At 37.2% G+C, this 19,938-nt stretch overlaps 1 protein-coding gene across 26 annotated transcripts in view; it reads left to right on the forward strand.

Moving 5' to 3' along the window:
* Positions 1–19,938, forward strand: part of PARD3 (par-3 family cell polarity regulator) — a 454,313-nt gene that overhangs the window by 288,261 nt on the left and 146,114 nt on the right. For 7 of the 26 annotated variants that reach the window (XM_065055093.1, XM_005504176.4, XM_005504171.4 and 4 more), the window contains 3 exons: positions 7,844–8,033; positions 13,006–13,157; positions 14,253–14,297. In XM_065055093.1, the coding sequence (XP_064911165.1) occupies positions 7,844–8,033; positions 13,006–13,157; positions 14,253–14,297 (387 nt within the window). The remainder of the gene's footprint in view (positions 1–7,843; positions 8,034–13,005; positions 13,158–14,252; positions 14,298–19,938) is intronic. The other 19 variants (XM_065055081.1, XM_065055082.1, XM_065055091.1 and 16 more) reach the window with 3 other exon arrangements.

The following is a 19,938-nucleotide window of genomic DNA, read 5'->3' on the forward strand; positions in this document are numbered from 1 at the left end:
TGCTCTGCAGCAGTTCAACTTCTGATGTACAGAGCTAGGTAATAAAGACTTGCCTTGCCACGGGAGTGGACAGATTTACTGACTAGCATGGGATTAGTTTGAAAGGATTTTCAAATTTAAACACAAAAAGCAGCTTGATGAAAATAGCACCTGACAGAAGATGTGACAATTGCTTGCTTGAGTTGCAAGTTTTAAACGTAAGACCTGGCCATTAAATCTGGGACTTCTTAGTGTGCTTGACACACAGAGAATATATTAGAAGATGCTGCTACAAACTTGATATGAAGCAAGGCTGATCTTAGTTTTGAATTCATAGAGATTTATTTTCAACATTAGAAAATGAAAGTCCACCATCTAAACTTTTTCAGTCAACAGTTTGTGTATATATTTCACTCTGTTTTGGGGTAGTTTGGGGATTTAAAAAAAATACTTTTTTGTTTATTTGTTTGCTTTTTCTTTGTGATAGTAGGATAACACTGTTGTTAAACTCTGAAAATCCAGAAATTTGCTATTCAAGTTATTTCATCGATTAAGTATTTTTTGCACATTTGGTCAACAATAGTTAGAAATAAATCATATTCTGTTCTGTTGCATTACATTTTGTGCAGCTTGGAAGAAAAATTGTATTCCTGAGAATCAAAGAAGTATGAAACCTTTGTATCTGAAGTCACATGCTACTTAAAGAGAAGAACTGAAAAGAAATATTCAGTTGTTGACAAATTTAGGGAGCATCAGAATAATTTGGAGACTTTAGCACTGCTCTCCCATAGAAGGGACTGGTTCTTGTGGTGTTGAGACTTCAGATAAAACATTTGCAAAGCACTGCCTTCTGTTTTTTCCATCAGTGTTGCAGAGGATTTACACATAGAGCTCATATAAGCGTTAACGAGTTATTGCTTAAACACCTTGTCCAGTGATGGGAGAGGAAACCCTGAGAGAGCGTGTGTGCATGTGTGTCAGCAGCGCGGTTTATTTCCACACCAAAGGAACACAGGGCTTGTTGTGCTAAATACAGTCTGGTATCATTCTGGTATCATTTAACAACAGACACTAACTGATGTTTCAACAAAAGATAAAACAATCTTTCCAAAGCTCTTGAACTCTAATGCTTTTGCATATCTCTCTAATGCAGACATAGGGGAAAAACCCCATCCTGCATTTTTTGTTTTATAACCTGAAGTTGATGTTTTGATTTCTTCTGAATCATCACTTTTATGTATTGTTTCCAGAAACCAGGAATTATGTAGAAAATTGGTTGTTTGTGACTTAAGTATTTTGATTCTTTAGTGGGAAGCACATGGAAAATCAAATTGTGCCTGAACATCATAGTAAATGTGAACTAGTCCAGCATAACTGAAAACTGGTCTTGCCAGGACTGGGTCATTCCCTTTTGCAGTTACAGTTTCATGGAGCTGTCATCTTTAAACCCAGGTTTTAGGCAACAGTCAGTTTTCTGATATTCTAATTTTTCTGAATGGATCAGTACCACAAGGTTAAAACTGCAGTGTTTACAATCCTTTGTGATATTATTGCATGCATGCTTTCTTGCAGCACCACACCACAGTGAAGTATGTTACCTGTTGGCAGAGATAGGTACAGTTATTTGGTTCAGAATAGCTAAAATTTGTAGGACTCGAATAATTTATTATACAGTGAACTTCCTGTCTTATTAGAACTGATAATAAGAAAAAACTCAGTTTTGTTTGTTTGGGGTCTTTTGTTGTTTGTTGTGTTTTGTGGGTTTTTTTAATATTTTTTTTTTTTCTTTTCATGGGAATGTATATGTGGTATTATATGATTCTGCCAGAGTTTTCCTCCCCTCTTGAAAATGGACCTAAATGTGAGGATCAGTCCTAAGAACACTCTGGCTGAGGAAGACTGGAGGTCCGTACCTTCCCGTGCCAGCCCTGCCCGTGACAAGGAGCCAAAAGGAGTGGTTTATGTAGTGCTGATTCCCTTGAGTGCTCTCCACATATGGAGGAGCTCTCTGACTCACGGGGTCTCCGAATCGCCTCTTGTCTTTTTATTTACCCCTCGATGGATTTAGCTATGTAAACTTTTAGTACTCTTGGTACCTTGTGGTGAGGAGGTCACAGTTTGATTTCACGTGTGAACGAGTAGGTCTTTCTGCTTCTTTTGCTTTTGTGTGAAATTGATGGATTTTGAGTTTTCTTCCCTCCTAAGTTAGACTATTGAGAAGTGATAATCTCAAGGTCTGGAAAATTCTTGCTATTTCCAGTCATTGCTTAAAGCTGGAACAAAACTTCTAAGAGACATTTGTTTCTTTTAAGTATATCTAGTGTAATTTTCAGGAAAGGTGTTTAAGACAATTTCCTTACTCTTTTAATCCATAACTGACAGCAAGAAGCGGCTGTCAGAGTCTTGCTGTGATAGTGGCAATAAAATACCAATTTTGGAATGTGATTTAAATTATGTAGAATAATGTTTGCTTACTGCAAAAAGGCTACATGAATCTTTTAATGTTTCTGATTATTATATTGATCTACTTTTCTAAGTGACTATTGCTTTTTCACTTTATAATATTTCACTGGAAATTTCTGATGGAGAGGAGACAGTGCTTTCTGTTTTCAAGGAATGATATTTTTGTTTTAACAAAGTGGTTTTTCTTTGTACAAATTGGGTCTTCTAAGAATTAGAGGGCTATAATAAACCCTTATATTTAGTTAGTTATTTTTAATATTTTCAGGTTGCCTGCTGGTGGCAGGTTCAAAATAACATCTGTGTTATACGGGTTTGCTTGGCTCTACGATTAAAAATTCAAGTCTCTTCTGATAACACCATTCTTGTATATCATCCATTATGCTCCTGAGTTTTGCAATACACAAATACATAGCTACTGTCTATATAAATTATTCTTATTCAACAAACAGCTTAATACAAAGTCCTCTTTCATCTCTTTCTTCTAGTTGCTGATATATTTTTAATGAACATGGTGGGTTTTGTTGCTAACAGTGACTAAACAGGAGTTATTTATCAGGGGTACACCAAGTAACACAATAGCTTGCACTGAATCTGCTTTTCATCCTGAAGGATCCTCCAGAACTTCATAAAATTTGATAGTTGCTACACAACAGGAAATACTTTGTTTTCTACACAAATAATTACTATCTTTAGGATAGAATCAGGAGGAAGCACTACTGAAAAGAATTTATCTAGGGATATGGAGTGTGTGTGTCAATAAAATGAAAATAACCCTTCACAAGCAGCTTGCAGTTCCCTGGCCGGTAATCTCATCAGAATGTGATGGTCTGCTTACAACAGTCTTGACAGATCTGACCACTCTCTAGAAATCTAAAACCCGGAGACATTTTTATCCTTAGGTGTTCCCCACACATTCATAGAATCATAGAATCATCTAGGTTGGAAAAGACCTCTAAGATCATTGAGTCCCACCATTAACGTAACACTGCCAAGCCCATCACTGAACCATGTCCCTAAGTGCCGCATCTACATATCTTTTATACCCCTCCAGGGATGGTGACTCCACCACTTCCCTGAGCAGCCTGTTCCAATGTCTGACAACCCTTTCTGTGAAGAATTTTTTCCTAATATCAAATCTGAACCTCCCCTGGTGCAACCTGAGGCCATTTCCTCCTTTTCTATCACTTGCTACTTGGGAGCAGAGACCAACATCCTCCATGCTACAACCTCCTTTCAGGTAGCTGTAGAGAGCCATAAGGTCTCAGCCTCCTTTTCTCCAGGCTGAACAGCCCCAGTTCCCTCAGCTGCTTCTCATCAGACTTGTGCTGGAGACCCCTCACCAGCTTCATTGACCATATTCCTATCCCACCTCTATTTAGCTTGGAAAATTAGATTATGTGAGTATCTATGCAAATTTTACCAACACTCTGTATATTTCTGGAGACAAATACACTGTTAGTGAAAAATTAAAAAATGAAGACCTGGAAAATTTATAATTTCTCATTGCACAGTTCTCTGTACCCCTCCTATAGGAATTCTTATTGCTATTGTTATCATCATCATCATTACTATTTTCTTTTATTATGATTTCTATTATTTATTACTCTATTCCTTACTTCAGTTAATACTTCATTCTTCATCACAGAGTAGCTGTTGCTGATTTCTTGGTCAGGTAGGTTAGGAATCACCTGTCATGTCAGAGCGAGAAAAGCCCTCTACTTGTGGAAGAGACTTGAAGTGTACCATTGGTCTGAATTCCACAATATTAAAATGCTCATGAGAGTCACTCATTAAGTAATACTTGGTTTTGAACATGTAATAAGGGTGTTCAACAGATTTCTTAGACATTCCTTTAAAAACAAAGCAATAGCGAAAGCACAAGAACCAAGCCAGATACAGCACCATGACACTGCAGCATAGTGGGGGAGCCAAGTTACTGCAGCAAACATTAACAAAACTTCAGAGAGTTTCGAAGTTTGAAAGAACCTGTAGTAGTTGTGTTCTACATGAGTAAGAAGCCTGTTGTTCATTTTTTATACTGTGTATGCTCAGAGGTTTTTGGAGCCATTTATGTTGGTGGTTTAAATTAGGTCCACACTATTTTCTGGTCTGTTATAGGTCTATACTGTTATAAGTTTGAAGTGTCACTGTTTGACATATTTCTCCTTCTAAGTTAAAGTCCCCATAGACCTGGAGACCACCCATTTGCAACTGGAGCTCCGAGACTTCTTTTTCTGCATGGACAGATGGGAGCCCTTCTTGGCCCATAGTTTAGTATTGACCTCAGGCTACACTTGTTTAGATTGGTAACTTGTTCAAGAAATTTGAGCATCAATGTCCTGAGATGAGACATGCTTCAAAGGGAGAATGTTTTCCCTTCTTTATTACACTGTTCAAAATACTTCATATTATTACAGATTACCTCACTGAAGTTGAATTAATATATGCAAAACTGGACTTGGAGTGTATTCAGACTCTAAATTTTATAGCACTTCTCTGGCCTGAGGGAAAATTATTTTCTTGGAGACGTTTGTAGACAGCTCGAGCAACATCTTAGGTTTGTAGATCAATCAAATATACTGATGATTACTAGGTTTGAAGTTTCTTTGGTGGTTCCTTGTAATAATTCTCACAACAGTTGCAGAGCTTCTTTCTCCAAGGGTATTTTCTGTCCACTTCAGCCAAGCTCACTACAAAGGACATCATGAGCCTGTTGCTGAGGTCAGTCTGACCATCTGCTGGAGGTGAAGCCTCTCACCTGTTTTGAGCTTCATCTGCAGTGAAAAGCATAGGCACGTCAGATGGGTTTTCTCCTCTATTCCAAAGGAACTATTAAAATGCCAGTCTTCTCCATTGTCAAATATAAAGAAGTAGTGAAAAGTTTAAAATGTTACTGAATCACTGTAGCCTCTCAAATGGGAAGTTCAATCTGTTGAATGCCAGAACGTTATACCTTTTCACAATCAATTCTTTGGAGACATTATTAACTACGGAATTAACAGTCTTGTAGGCATTATGTTTGGAAAAAAGTATATTACCAGGCTAAACATTAACCTGTCCATCAATAAGCTATTACTGGGCAAAGAATCAGCTGTTATGCAAACTGAACACATTCATTTCAGGTTGACAGTGATGAGATGTTCACCAGTCACTTTTTCTTCTGATGTTCACCACTTGCTTTTTCTTCCAGCCACTTCTTCAGCCTTCTTCAAGGATCTCTTCTGAAGTCAGTTTTCCGCCCTTTGGAAAGCTATACGCAAGGAATTGCCTAGTGTAGGGACGAATTTAGCTAGCTCTTTACACATAAGGTTTTCGTTTATTTGTTTGGTTTTTGCTTGTTTGGGGTTTTGTGAGGTTTTTGTTTTTATTTTTTAGTGGGTTTTTTTAGTTGGTTTTGGTTTTGTCTCTTTATAATTGCATGCAAAGGTAGTGATGGTAACTGAAACGTTGCCAGAAAAGAGGAAAAACGTATTTTCCCCTAATTCTTCACAATCTATAGTAAAAATAAAGTGTGAAAATATTTGATACATCCATACAAGCAGTTTATGTTATGGAAATACAAGTTTTGCTATATATTATTTTCGTGGTGCATCGTGGGTTTAGAATAATTTAGTTTGTTGTCAGATTAACGGTTGATTAAGGTAGCGCTTTTCTGCTCATGAGATGTGACTATTTTACTGTTTGTGTGTTTTAGTAAGATAATACATTTCCAGGAATGAAATTCCTGTAATGTCATGATCATTCGTTATAAAAGATGTTGTGTGTAGTGAGAGTTAGAATCAAACATTTAAAAAGACAAATCTTTCCAAGTTGAGCATAAATATCCAGGAGGAAAAACTATTTTTAAAGAGATTCTATCACATTGAAAATTACGTGCAACTAATATGAAATAATCACGCTTAATAATTAGCCATTGCCTCAGATAACTAAATAGTTTTCATGCAGATTTGCAAATCTGTATTTTACTTAGAGCAAATTTTAGCTTACTGTTTCTAGATACTGAAATAACCTCTGTTTATGACAAGTTAAAATTTTAAGGAGTGATAAATCTATATTTCTATGGTCTTGCAAATAATTTAATATAACCAACATCCTCCCTACTGTATCTCATGTACGTATCCTGAAAAACAGATTTATTCAGTTTAAACCATAGTTATTTTAAAAATTATTGCAATGAAAATACTATTGTTTCTCATACTTTTTATAGCTTTTTAGTCTGTTTTGGTGACATAAAGCTTTCTATAGGTTTAAAAGTTTGTTCTGCTTTTCATGCAGCAGTTTGAAAATTGTTATCCAATTTTACACAGTGATATGATTATTAGAAACTGTAATCATGTGTGTATGTTTATCCCTACGAACGCAGCCAGTGGTAGTGCATTTATAATATTTACATGCACACTAAAACTGATTTTTACTTGGAAACAGTGTTTTCCTAGTTTGTAAAATCCTCTAAATATCATCTTTTAACTGCCACTCTCATAAATTAATGCAATGAAGTCTGCTGCTGAACAAAGTATAATGCTGAATCTTTATTATGTCTCTTTAATGTATGTGATGACTCTAATTGAAACATCTGAACAACTGTGTAAAACTTATTTCAATTTGGTGGTAATAGAATTAGATAGGGTTTTTTTCACAAATTTTATATGTGTGCCTCCAGATTATTTTGTAAAGGAGAGAATGAATATTCAGAATCATTTAGCTTCAACAGCGAGTTCTCATCACCTGTTACAGGTCTTACCTTTGTGGAGGCACAAAAGGGTTCCAAGTTCCCCTTAACAGTCAAACGAGTTTCAAATTTCACGACAGCAAGCTTGATTGGGAGAAGCGATGAGCTCTGTTAGTTCCCCTGAACTCATTTTTGGTTCTGCCAAGCAATTTGCTGCAAGGGAAGCTCCTGTCTTCTGGAACAAGTGCTTTCCAGTGGTGCCCAGTGACAGGACCAGAGGCCGTGGGCACAGACCAAAGCACAGGAGGTTCCCACTGAACATCAGGAGACGCTTTTTCACTGTAACTCAGCACAGGTTTTGCCCAGGGAGCTGGTGAAGCAGCGAGATTCAAGAGGCATTGGTGAAGGTCCTGGGCAGCTGGCTGTAGGTGTCCCTGCTCGAGCAAGAGGTGGTTGGACCAGATGAGAGGTGACTTCCAACCTCAACCCTTCTGTGATTCTGTGCTACTCTTGCAGTGGGCCGCAGATACAAGTGGTGTATATTGCGTTTCAGACCTCTGCACAGGCAGATATGTTGTGAGACATAATTAATTTTATTATCTGTGTTGTATCACTCTTATCAGTAGCATCGCAGTTTAACACGACATTTTATCATGTGTGATATATTTTTCGAGGCGCACTCTGCCATTATTTAGGCTTTGTTTTTTTTTTTTTCTGCTTTTTATTGCTCAGGTAAATATCAGCTGTCTCCAACGGTGAACATGCCCCAAGATGACACTGTCATTATTGAAGATGACAGGCTGTCCGTACTCCCTCCTCATCTCTCTGACCAGTCGTCATCCAGTTCCCACGATGATGTTGGGTTTGGCACCGTTGATGCTGGCGGATGGGCTAAAGCTGCAATTAATGAGTCAACAGACTGGTAAGAGCATGTTTTAGTGGAAGGGAATAAGACATGACTGCAGTTCTGTCTTTTTCTTTTGTTTATTTTTTCGCTACTGCTAATATTAATCTTCTTTTTTTTTTGTAATCACTTTTAGCTTTCCCTGTTTTCAAACTGATAATTGTCCCTATTTCAGGAAGGAAGTCCGTGCGGATAATTTGGTAGAATTTCTACTTCTGGTTGCGGTTTTGTGCTCTGTCAAAGCACATTTGTGGCAACGATACTAATTGTTACTAAGACCAAATCAGTATATAGCTGTGTTAATTTTATGATTTCATATTAATTTAGTTGCCAACTGAGCTAGCTTTTGTTAAAAAAACTTTGCAAAATTTAAACACTTGAGTTTGTGAAAGATGAAAGAATCATTCCAATTGGAAATTTAAATTTATAAACCTCACTGTAAATATTTCTAAGTCTGTAAAACAAATATTTTATTTTTATATTCCAGTATATGTAGAGGAGCCTTTCAAAACTTCTGTAGAATTTCTTCATTTTCCTAATAATGTATTTTAAAATCTGCTTAGAGGTCAAAGCAGGTATTTGTTTTGCCCCAGTGTTAATGCTTGGGCAACAAGAAATAGTTAAGATTTCTGTATTATTCATTAAGAAATACCTTTCATATAATTGTATGGTTTGTAACTATCATGCAAAGGCAATTTACAGTAATAATTCAATATTTAAAAATATGGAAAGTGGTAGTACCACGTTTAAAATGGTGGAAACTAACTTTCTATGTTTTATCTGCAGTAAAAATAATTTATGTGAATCTTAGTTGAATCTCTAATTACTTTTATACATTCTAATATGAGAGTCTAAATGAGAAATGCATTGAGCTCCATTATTGACTTCCTTAGGCTCCTGGCAAAGAAATACTGTTTATTGCTTAGTACAATTAATACACATCTAAGATTTAATTTGCAAGTCCTGTAATTATCTATATTAACAGCAAAATAAAAGCCCACCCTGTCCACTGCCACTTCTTGAAGCCAGATAATTACCACAAATGGTGCGAAGTATATGAATTTTCTTATTTTTCTTTTCTCTTGAGCCTGTTATGAATGTGTCAGCAATATCTTAATAAACCAGCAATAGCACCTGCCAGCTGATATGCACCTGTCAGCTTCTTCTTTGCTTTATATTAGTTTATTTCGTTTTATGTCCAGGAATTGAGTTCTGTATTTTAAGCACTGTTTTAATGATTTTTTTTCATCCTCATTTGCTTTTTACTTTCTTTAATGTTGCAATTCTTCTCTTGGACAAGTCACACCTGTAATTTGGGCCCTTGAAAAGTCCATCTGTCTTTTGTAAAAGCTTTTAGAGCTGAGAATCTGAGAGTTTTAAATAGAATAGTACTCAAGGCTGCACATAATAGCTTATTATTGAGGGATTTTTTTAGCTGAATATGAGCAAAAAACCTACATCATAAAGTAAGAGCCCATTTGAAACCTGCAGATGCTTTTACATCTACTTCTGCAGCATATTTTACTATTCATATGCTTTGAAAATGAAAGTAACAGTAAAGAAAATAGGGATTAGATATTGTGAAACTGATCACGCTCAAAACCTTTGAACATGTGTCTTTATGAGAAATTGTAAAGGTCTTCGGATACAATTGCACTTAAAAGAGTAGATCAGTGCAGTGCCTCACTATCTAATGCATTCTATTTGTAAAAAAGTAAATAGCAGTAGAATTAGATTGTTGCATTAATTTCCTGCTGCTAATGGATGGAGGAAGACTTGTAAAACCAAGGTGCATTGTATGATTTTGCTGGAAGGCACAAAGGGTAAAACTAAGAATATGGATGAAGGGTTATCCAAACAAGAATGGCAGCTGTTCTGAATCACAGAAGAAAACGTAAGCTTTTCCAGCCTCACAATATCTCCCTAATCCTTGATGAAAATGTTATGAAAACAAAGGGGCAATAAGACAGGATTAATAAGTGGAATTTTAATAACATTGAGGGTCAGAAGGTGGTTACATTCTTTTAAGGATCAGCTGTCATTCCAGAAATCTTATTTGTTAAGTATGCTAGAATATAGAAAATTGCATTTGGCATGCCTTAATGACTTACACTAAATTCACCTTCTGTCTTTTATTAATGTAGTTGAAAAATATTAAAATGAGGTATTTTTAGGGGCATTAGTTCCTCTGTGCTCATTGGCTTTTCAAGTTACGGATCTTCAGAGGGGCTTTTGAATACTTCTAGGCAATGTACATGTATTCAAACTCCTGAGATCTGTGCCTTAATTACTAAAACACCCTCCTGTATCATTAATAATAGAAATAATCAGGACATGAAAATTGATGCCTCTGCATAGGGCTCAGATGTTTGTACTGTAAAAAGGTATCAGATGTCATGATGTCAGAGAGCAAGTAATTTTTGGTGCTAAGTAGCGCCTGTAGTTTGCAGGATACTATGCAAACACAGAGTAATAATCTCTCTAATAAGTGTGCACAGAAGGTCGGTGTGATAAGGGCAGGCAAGGGAAGCGGAGAGGAAAGCCCCCAAAGGTGGTGTCAGCAGAAACGCTGGGATCCCATCTCCAGAATTCCTGGTTACTGGTGCTGTGTCCAGACCCCTCTTTGCTCTCCAGGACCTGTGGGGCCCTTTGAAAGTTTTATTTAACTTCGGAGTTTTACTCTGTTCTTAGGACTGCAAGATGAATATATACGTGCATGCTGTATTTACATGAAAATGATACTCAGATTTATTAGAAGCTTTATAGATATGGATCAAAGCAAGCTCAGATGAAAAAAGGAGCATACAGCCAAAACAAATAGTTTCAGAAATTCATGCTTTTTGAAGAAAGTGTCACAGGATACATTTTGTTCGGCCAGATGAAGCTGGTCATCTTTAACTAATGTGAGCTTTGTTAACAGATGTTGCTAGAGAAAATTCTCACTATGTAAAACCGCATTTTTCTGGCCTTCGGAGACAGGGCTGACTAGCAGTAAGCCAGAAACTCCTGTGTGGCCTTGGAAAGTCATTTATGATCTGCTTATGAAAGGTGTTGAAACCCCGTAAGTTGAGCTGAGTCACTTGGAGGATGTTTTCAGACTTAGGTGGTTCTTACCTGTATGTTGCGCTGCTGTAAATGCTTGAAGTGTATATTTGTCTTGTCTTTTTTATCATTCTATCATGTGGAGATAATTTTTTCCCTATTTTGTGGGAGGGAGTTTGAGAGCTAAATAGTTATTTTTGAGTTCGGGCTCTGATTCATCAGAGGTTTTAAGCATATGATTCAAAATGTTGCTAAATTGTGCAGACATCTCTGAAATAGTTGCAGTAATTAAATGTAAAACATTATAAGCCTGAGCCAGAAATATTAAAGTCAAAAAGCACTTGACGGTGACTTTTTTCATATAAGCTCTGTTCCTGCTCTCACTTTAGTATTATATGCTTGTCATAGGCACGTATCTGATTATTTGTAAATCTGCCACTACTAGACTGAATTTCTTCAAGGCTGCCCAGTAATATGGAGAGTGATTTTCATCCTTTTTAGTAACTGGTGCCTTTGGAGACTTTTCCTTACCTCCCTATACCATTGTGCCTAATTCCCAGGTGTTTCTTGATCAAAGATGCTTCTATAAATTATAGCACATGACACATAAGCATGTGCACATTATGTAATTTAAAAGCATAAGTAGGTTTCTGCAAAAATCTGCTATTTGCCTGTTTCTCACTAGGTATGAGACGTGTATTATACCTACCCCTTAAAATAGAAAAGAATTGTTTTGAAACTTGTTACTGAACAGTATCATGTATATATAAATTTTTTGAATGGCATTTAGTCTACTTAGAAATCTCAGTGACAAAATATTTAGCTTTTTTTATCTTGAAGTACAACAACAATCAGAGAGGGGATTTTGAAGGATCTTCTTCCTATTGGATAGAGAACAATGGTGCAAAATACTAATTTTTTCAGTATTTTCTGCTTTTGACTTCTTTCTGTGCCAGCTGAAGTAGAAATCTAAATTCTTTGTGCTCACCTTCAGGCTCTTTTTGGTACTCTTCCCTTTTTCAGGCATAGGAAGACCTTTGTGTGAATTTTCTTTCATCTAGTTTTTTAGCAGTAAGCGATCTTGGCATTTCTTTGTTTTTTTTTAATTGTTTTTAACGAGCATTGTGGCCATTGTGACACATTGCAAGCCCAGGGTTTAGCTTGCACACCAAATTTTGCCTGCATTCCTGCAGGCATGGTTCTTCCAACATTCGACCAGCATGAATAAATCTATCTCCAGCTGCTTCTGGTGTAGCACGATGGAACACCCATCACTGCTTGCTGAAGACCTGACTTTCTCAGCCAAGGTCATGCAAGAAAACTGCAGAAGAGACTGAGACTGAGTCCAGTTACCCCTGTTTTCCATTTAGTGGTGGAACCATTGTGGCAAATATTTGCTCTGTATGTTTATCTGTCATAGCCAGGGTTAAAACCAGGAGATGGTGAGAAAAATTTGGAAGTGATATCACATGTGGAGAGAACTTTTCATGCCAAGTCTTTAAATGAAGAAGTTTTTTAAAGGTCAGTGTGCTTCAGACAGGACAGATACTACTTATGCTTCACTGAAAACATTTTTGTGATGAAGAAAAATGGGTAATTTGCTATTAACAGAATATATGTTTCTCATGAAGAAAACAGACCTGTTTCATTCTTTCTCAAATTATTCCTGTGTTGGTGCCGTACATTCTGATAGTAAATGTATAGTACACCAGAAATGTTTTTCTTATATTAAAACCCACAAATGAAATTCTTGATACTTTTTAACTGGGATTGCTGGATGCACCTAACCAAATCCATGGTGTGTGTCAGTGACTACTTGCAGTGGTTGATTTCAAACTGTATATTTTGTTGCTGGTAGAAGTACATGCTAAATAAATGCTTTTCTCTGCAGAGTGAAAGGTTGCGTGATCTTGACAAATGTTCGCATGGTTTTTTTCCCTTCTTACAGCACTCTTAGTCCAGATGTTGATCCAGTGCTTGCCTTCCAGCGAGAGGGTTTTGGACGCCAGAGCATGTCAGAAAAGCGTACAAAGCAATTTTCAGATGCCAGTCAGTTGGAGTTTGTTAAAACACGAAAATCCAAAAGCATGGATCTAGGTAGTGAGTGACGTTTTTTCAATTATTTTATTTGAACCTGATTTTCATATTGTAAGTATATAGATTTTGTAATTCCGAACACGTCGTTTATGTGCAGTACTGCTGCACATAATGTCTACTGGTGGGGAGTAAAGTATTCTTGATGTGAATGGCCAAGTGACCTGTGTATTGTTCGTAACACTTGTAAATGTCCATACATATAAATATTGTAGCCCTCTGCATATGTGGTTATACATAAATATAAAAGGTATTTATTAAAATGGAGGTGAAAAGTGCATTAACCAATCCACATAGAATAGATGCGTAAAACTGTGCTGTGCTGTGGTTCTGGGTAGGCAGGATTATTCTCAGTTCATTATTATAATGCAATTAGTCTTAAAGATCCTTTGTGGTCTCTCAATTTGTAGATGGATTTTGATTAAGGTATTAAAGATGCAAGTATTTTTTTGAAGAGTTCATTCAGAATTACAAAAATGGAGCTAGTTTGACATCTGGTTGAGACCCAAGTTTTAATATTTATATCAGAAGCCCTGTAAAGCAGCAGCGCCTAAGACAGGCAATCGACTATAATCATTTATACTGATAACACAACTGAGAATAAGTAATCGCTAACAGGCCATCTATTTTGTTTTGCCATTGAATTTAGATTCTGAAGTGCAGAATCTAGTAACCTTAAACAGTGAGTTTTGGTTGTTTAAACACACAAAATTCCCTACTCATAATAATAAAAGATAATACAACTTGCTCCTTTATGATAATTGTGAATATCTCAACTACAATCCTTAATGCACCAACTTCCTCAGGGGACAGTAAGGTTGGTGATATTGACTTGTCTTGACTAGTTGTGATGTGCTAACGTGTAAATAACATATTGTACCTGCCTGTGATGTGAACATGACTGACATTGCATGAAGGTTACTAGTTTGCTGCCATTTCTTCCCAGAATGTTTGCTTACTGTTGCAGTTTATTTGCATGAAGTATGACATTGCTACGGTCCTCTAACTTGAAAAAAATATATGCAAAACAGAAGGAATGTTGGATGCATGTGGGGCATGGGCACTAACTGGGCTAACCATTATACATTTACCTTTTAACAGTAGCTGACGAGACTAAGCTCAGTACAATGGATGACCAGAAAACAGGTAAGAATTGACAGTAAGGCTGTTGCTATAGAAACCTTGGTCAAAGCAGCTTACCACAATTACAGAACTGCCAGTCAAATTGCATGAAAACATGAATATTCCAGTACTTGCATGGCTGCTTTCTGTTGTTGTGAATAATCAAGTCGTACAGAAAAAGAAAAGTCTCTATGGTGATAAGTGTCTAGGGTAGTATATTCAAGCAGGTCATACTCGTAACTGTAGGTAGACATCTGTTTCTACACTTTGTAATCGTAAATATGCACGGTCATTTGGATTCTTGTCCTTTCAAAAACATCTTGGAAAATCTCCTTCTAGCTTCAAATTCTCATGTTTAGAGAGCTGATATGGAAGAGTCAAATGTTTGGCTATTCCAGTGCTAACACAGTGCTTGGAAATAATTCTTTTAATTAGAAAACTGCTACCTTTGCCTTAAGAGGTCATCAGATACATGTTGTGAGCTGAGTTGAAGATTACTGGCTCAAGTTGATTTGCCTTTGGAGCTGAAACCCGAGCATCATAACAGAACAAAAGAATATGTAAATACAATCTTTTCTACATACCATTGATTGTGACTTTTCACACAATGATAATGAGATATAGGTTTCAAAGCATATTTTTATTATTAATTAAAATAATGCACAAACTGCAATTATGAACCTTTATGATTTATTAATATAAGTTAGCTTTTGACCTTTTGAATGCTATTTTAATTAGGCTAGATCCAGAGGACACCATAACATTACTCAGTTCTAATTAGGAACAATTCACCATTTTAACCTGGAAATATTATTTATTTTAGCACAATTTGTGGAGTAGGGCATTCCATGCAGAATTAATAATTCACAACTGCATCTCTGTTTAACCACACTTCACAACATCAGTAGCAGTACTGAAAGGCTGTTAGTAATCAAGTGATAAATTTAAAAATTTTATTAAACCAGCTAAAACTCCCAGCTCTTAAAATGTTGCAGAATATGGCCACAGACTCACAGCTTTAGAACTTGGAAATGAGTACACAAAATTAAAATGTATTCATGTTTTGAAGGATTAAAGCCATCAGAGTGTGAATGTACGAATTGTGTTCATTGTTATGGTAAGGAAAGTGCTTAGGAGCTGCCTTCACCCCTGAGCACTGTTCACAGAAAAAGCATTACAGATCAAACTCAAAATTATTTTAAATTGCTTTTCATTTTCTTATTAGGCTGCTTATTGGAATGGCATGTGATTAGAATAGTGTAAAACCAGTGTGTTTTAGTAAAGTATGATATTTAGATTTAAAAGTGCATAGCGTCTTTGGTGATATTAATAGAGAGTGGTATTAATCGAGTGTAGTTTTTTCTCTGTGTGTTACACCTGGATTAAATTCCAAAAAAGAGACAAATCAGACAACTTGGGTGAAAGAGCATGACCGTAACCATCTGGAGTGAGCAGTTACATATTTTGTGTGCAAAAGCTCAGTGGCTGGAAAAAAGGCAAAACACCTTTTACTCTACTTTTATTTTATTTATCTTGTGTGCTTTTAACCAGGTTTTGTACATAAACACTGGATTTCTCCCATTACTGAAGATGGATGTGGTTGTTAAACAAACCACTTACTGTAGTTTGGCTTAAAAATCGTCTGGTTCTAAGAAAAAAAATGCTTCAAATGTGTGGTGAACTATGTTTGAAAGAACTCTAGAAACCAGAAAACTTCAGCATATATTTACTTTAGAAAAAAATAAAAACAAACTCTGTTACAGTCAATCTTGGACTTAATAGTATTGGCTGAAAAGGTGAGCGTACAACTCACCAGCCCTAGTTACTGCAATAGATTTTTAATTGTTTTTCTTTCTATAGTTCACGTGAAGTGCCTAATCCTTGCAGTGTTTACAGTTCATCCTAGAGGTTAGAAGTATATTCAGTAGCAATTGAGCATGGCTCATTTATTGAGTTCCAGGCATACTATGGTTCCAGCTGCTTATTTTTCCACATACACATCACAAAATGAAAAAGAAAGAAAAAAGTCAAAGAAAATTTATTTAAATTATTTATTTATTTTTACGCAATGCTTTGAAAATTAACTGTTTTATTAAATAGATGCATTTTTGATGTGGTTGCTTGCCATATTCTTCCTTTGCCCTCTCCAGCCAAAATTTCACACTTTTATTTTATTGATTGAACTGGAAATAGAAGAATTTATCAAATCTAATGGAGCAGATGTGAGTAAATCAATAGACTCACTGCTAATGTCCTTTAAGAAAGTGCTTAGAAAGTACACTTTGTGCTTTTGCAAAACCGGTTTAATCAAATTGAGGGAAGTTTTTGACATAAGTTCCTGGTAGCATTTAACCTTGAAGTTAATAAAAATAATGTTTCAGAAACAAAAAAATAGTATTTTAAGTCATTTAAAAATGCTGAATGAAAAAAATGTATCTTGCAGCTTTTAAAAGTAGTAATTGAAGGAAACACTGAAGGAAACTTTATGTATCCTTTGACACCATGCTTTTTGCCTTTGCAAATTGCCCAAGCGAATGTGTGGCACTGTGTAAATACTTTATATAAGAGAAGCGGAAGCGTAATGAGTTGTTAAACAGCATCAGCACAAGGGAAGAACAAAGGGCTTGGAGCAGGGAGCAGCACGTAGGCTTAGCGTGATCTGTGTGTGCTTAATGTCTCTCTGGATGTGTGTGTGCTGTGGAGCTCCGCGTTGGGCGCTCAGCGCCGGGGGAGGGCAGCTGCACGCAGGCCTGGCATGAGCAGAGGGTGGCTGCATGGCCTGGAGGGCAGGGCTGGGCCATGGTCCCCAAGGGCTGGTCAGCTGGGGCCACGAGTGGTGGTGCATGTGTGGTGGGCAGGGGCTCTGCTTGGCGGGGTATGAGCAGCCTACAGAACCCTGGAGAGATGGCGGGGATTTGGGGGCGCAGGGTGGAGCTGCACGGGCAGCGCAGGGGGACAGGGGGGTCTGTGGGAGCAGCACTGCTGGGAGGCTGGGCCGGACCTGCCTTAAAGGGTATTGCTTAAGAAAATTGTTGGAAAGGCAAATTTTGATAAACTTCAAATTTTAGAAGCGATAAAAGAATCTCTTTCATCCCTCAGTCATATAAAGACGCTTTAGGTAGATGTGTCTTTTTCTCTTCTTTTTTTTCTTTTCTACTTTAAATTCTGGTGTCAAAATAGAAGTCGTTCTGAGCAGATAACATTTCTGCTGATTACCACCAGTGCTGTAAAGGCTGGAAGAAAATGCTGACATTTTTGTATTTAGAAAACAAGGTTTTGATGTGACTCATAAATTTTAAACAGAATCCATCTTAAAGAAAGTTTGCTGTTTCTCATCAGATTATGGGTAAACAACTCACTTTCTGACTAGTGAATTCTAGTAATAAATTCTGAATTCACTCAATTTACAGGGAAGCTTAGCTGTATATTTTGAAAATAGTAGACTTGCTATGAAGTGGCCATAGAAGATAGTGAAGGTATTAAAATATACATAGCTTTATGATCACAATGCTTAAATTGCTTGCAAAAGGACGTTTCCCTTTTTCAAATTCCACAGCCTGTCCACATTTGTGTCCGTGGCCACCCAACTTCAATAAATATTCCTATCATTTCTGTAATCCATTATTAGTTTTACAGTACTCAAGGAACATGAAGTCATATCCCATCTAGTTTTTCCTTTGGGAAAGCACAACTTGCATAAACATAGTTCTCACCAAGATCTGTACTAGGTGGCAGGAAATGGAACTTTTAAATGTCCTTCATGAACATTAAATGGGCACATAAATGCCTTCTTTATAATTACTGTTTACAAAAAGAGCCACTCAGTAATTGGGAAAAGATATATGAGTATTTCATTCAGAAGGCTGCAAAGCAGAATCTGGAATAAGGAAGTTTACAGTAAGTTGTCATGTAAGAGGATACCCTTTCCTTTTGTATATGAAATTGAATCTGTCAAACAGCTGGTTTATATACGATTGTCCCGTTTCCTCTTTTTTTTTCCTTCAAAATGTTACATTCATTTTTCCTGTCTCATGGACTGTTTTTAACAAGATACAATCTTGAAAAGCAAAAAAAACAAAATAAAATCTCTTTTATTGTTTACTGCGGGCATTAGCAGAGGAGTAGCAGATTTTGGCATGTGCTAGAAAGTGGGCAGTTTTATAGGGCAGTCTAAATTGGAGGTCTGTTACTTGGTAAAGAGAACATTAAGTGAAAATACTTGCCTTAGACTTCAGCCCATATTCAGAAGTTTGGCGAACCTGGCCTGCGGTTTGTTTGTGCAGCTGGGAAGCCGCCAACCCCCCTTGTCCCAGCTGGCTGCTCTTGTTCACCCCAGCAGCTGCTCTGGGCCCCCAACCATCCTCGTGACCCTCAGCACTCCAACAAGGATGGGATGTAAGTGAGGGTGGCTTCTTCTAGGAGATGTGAGTTCATCAAGATAAAATTTCTCACTTGCTGAGGTGTGTTTGTTTCTGGCCGAGGGTCCAAACAGCAAGACTCTGGACCACTGCGGGAACCAAACTACAAGAGTTGTGTAGACCTGTGAAAGAAGATTTTTCTTTTGTTTCTGTTTACAAGTTTGTCTTATCAGTAGGGCAGCTGAAAAGAAATACTTTGACAGCTGCTGTTTGACTTTATTTGACCTGAGGGATTTCAGCTTAACTTAATTGCTCAGACTGTTAATAGCTGAGTAGAAAATGGAAGTGTTTGCTCTTGCTCCATCTCATACCAAGTTTACAAACAACTTGTCATACTGCTATTCTGCATCCCTTCTGTAGGTCTAGTGACCTTCTTCCTCCCCAACCAATAGTGGACAGTGAAAGAAGCTGGTAGTAGTAGGGTAGTAGTAGTCTTCCCCAGTGTAAGGTGACTTCATATACCTTTGTTAAGAACAGTGACACATGCTGTCACTCTTCTCCTTCCTAATATCAACCAGAATAGGGATCAACTCCAGTACTTTATATTTTTCTGAGATAAATACTTTATTTTTCTTTTTCCTTTATTGCATTATTCGCACAAGACCTTGCTTACAAATGCATTGTTCATTGGTCTGGCATTCCTGAGGGTTCGGTTCTTGGCTCTGTCTCTGTGCTGGCACAAGTCATTTTGTATCTGTGCCTCTGTAAGAGTTGTGATATCAACTGAGGAACAACCCACCACCTGGGACAGCTGTTGTGCCACAGCGCCCTTCTCTGTTCTGCTACCTTTAGGCAAAGAAAAAACGTGGATTTTCCATATTGTAGGTGAGAGCTCTGGTCTTATAACTTCAGGAAATGCGGCTATGATGATCTCCCACCTCATCTTTCTCTCTAGCTGCAAATCCTATGGAAAATCTGGCCAAGACCATACTGCACTTTTGAATAAAATCACTTCAAATAAATACAGTGATTTTTTGTTTGTTTTCTCCTGGAAAGATTTCTGCCAGTTTTAAAAATAATATGAGATCTAATTGTGCAATTGTCAGCTGATTTGCACTGTGAGTGCTTGTATCTAAAAACAGAGGCTAGACATTTAGTCCACAAACCTGAGAAGTTCAGATGGGGAAAGATTTTTGCAGAACACTGTCTGGGGCTTTCTTGGCACAACTCCAGCTGTGCTGCAGCTGTAGGAGCTGCCCCTGCCCCAGCTGTAGTGCTGCCCAAACATCAGCCTGGGGACTGCCGGG

This window comes from Columba livia, chromosome 2 (genome assembly GCF_036013475.1).
Source record: "Columba livia isolate bColLiv1 breed racing homer chromosome 2, bColLiv1.pat.W.v2, whole genome shotgun sequence".
Taxonomy (NCBI): domain Eukaryota; kingdom Metazoa; phylum Chordata; class Aves; order Columbiformes; family Columbidae; genus Columba; species Columba livia.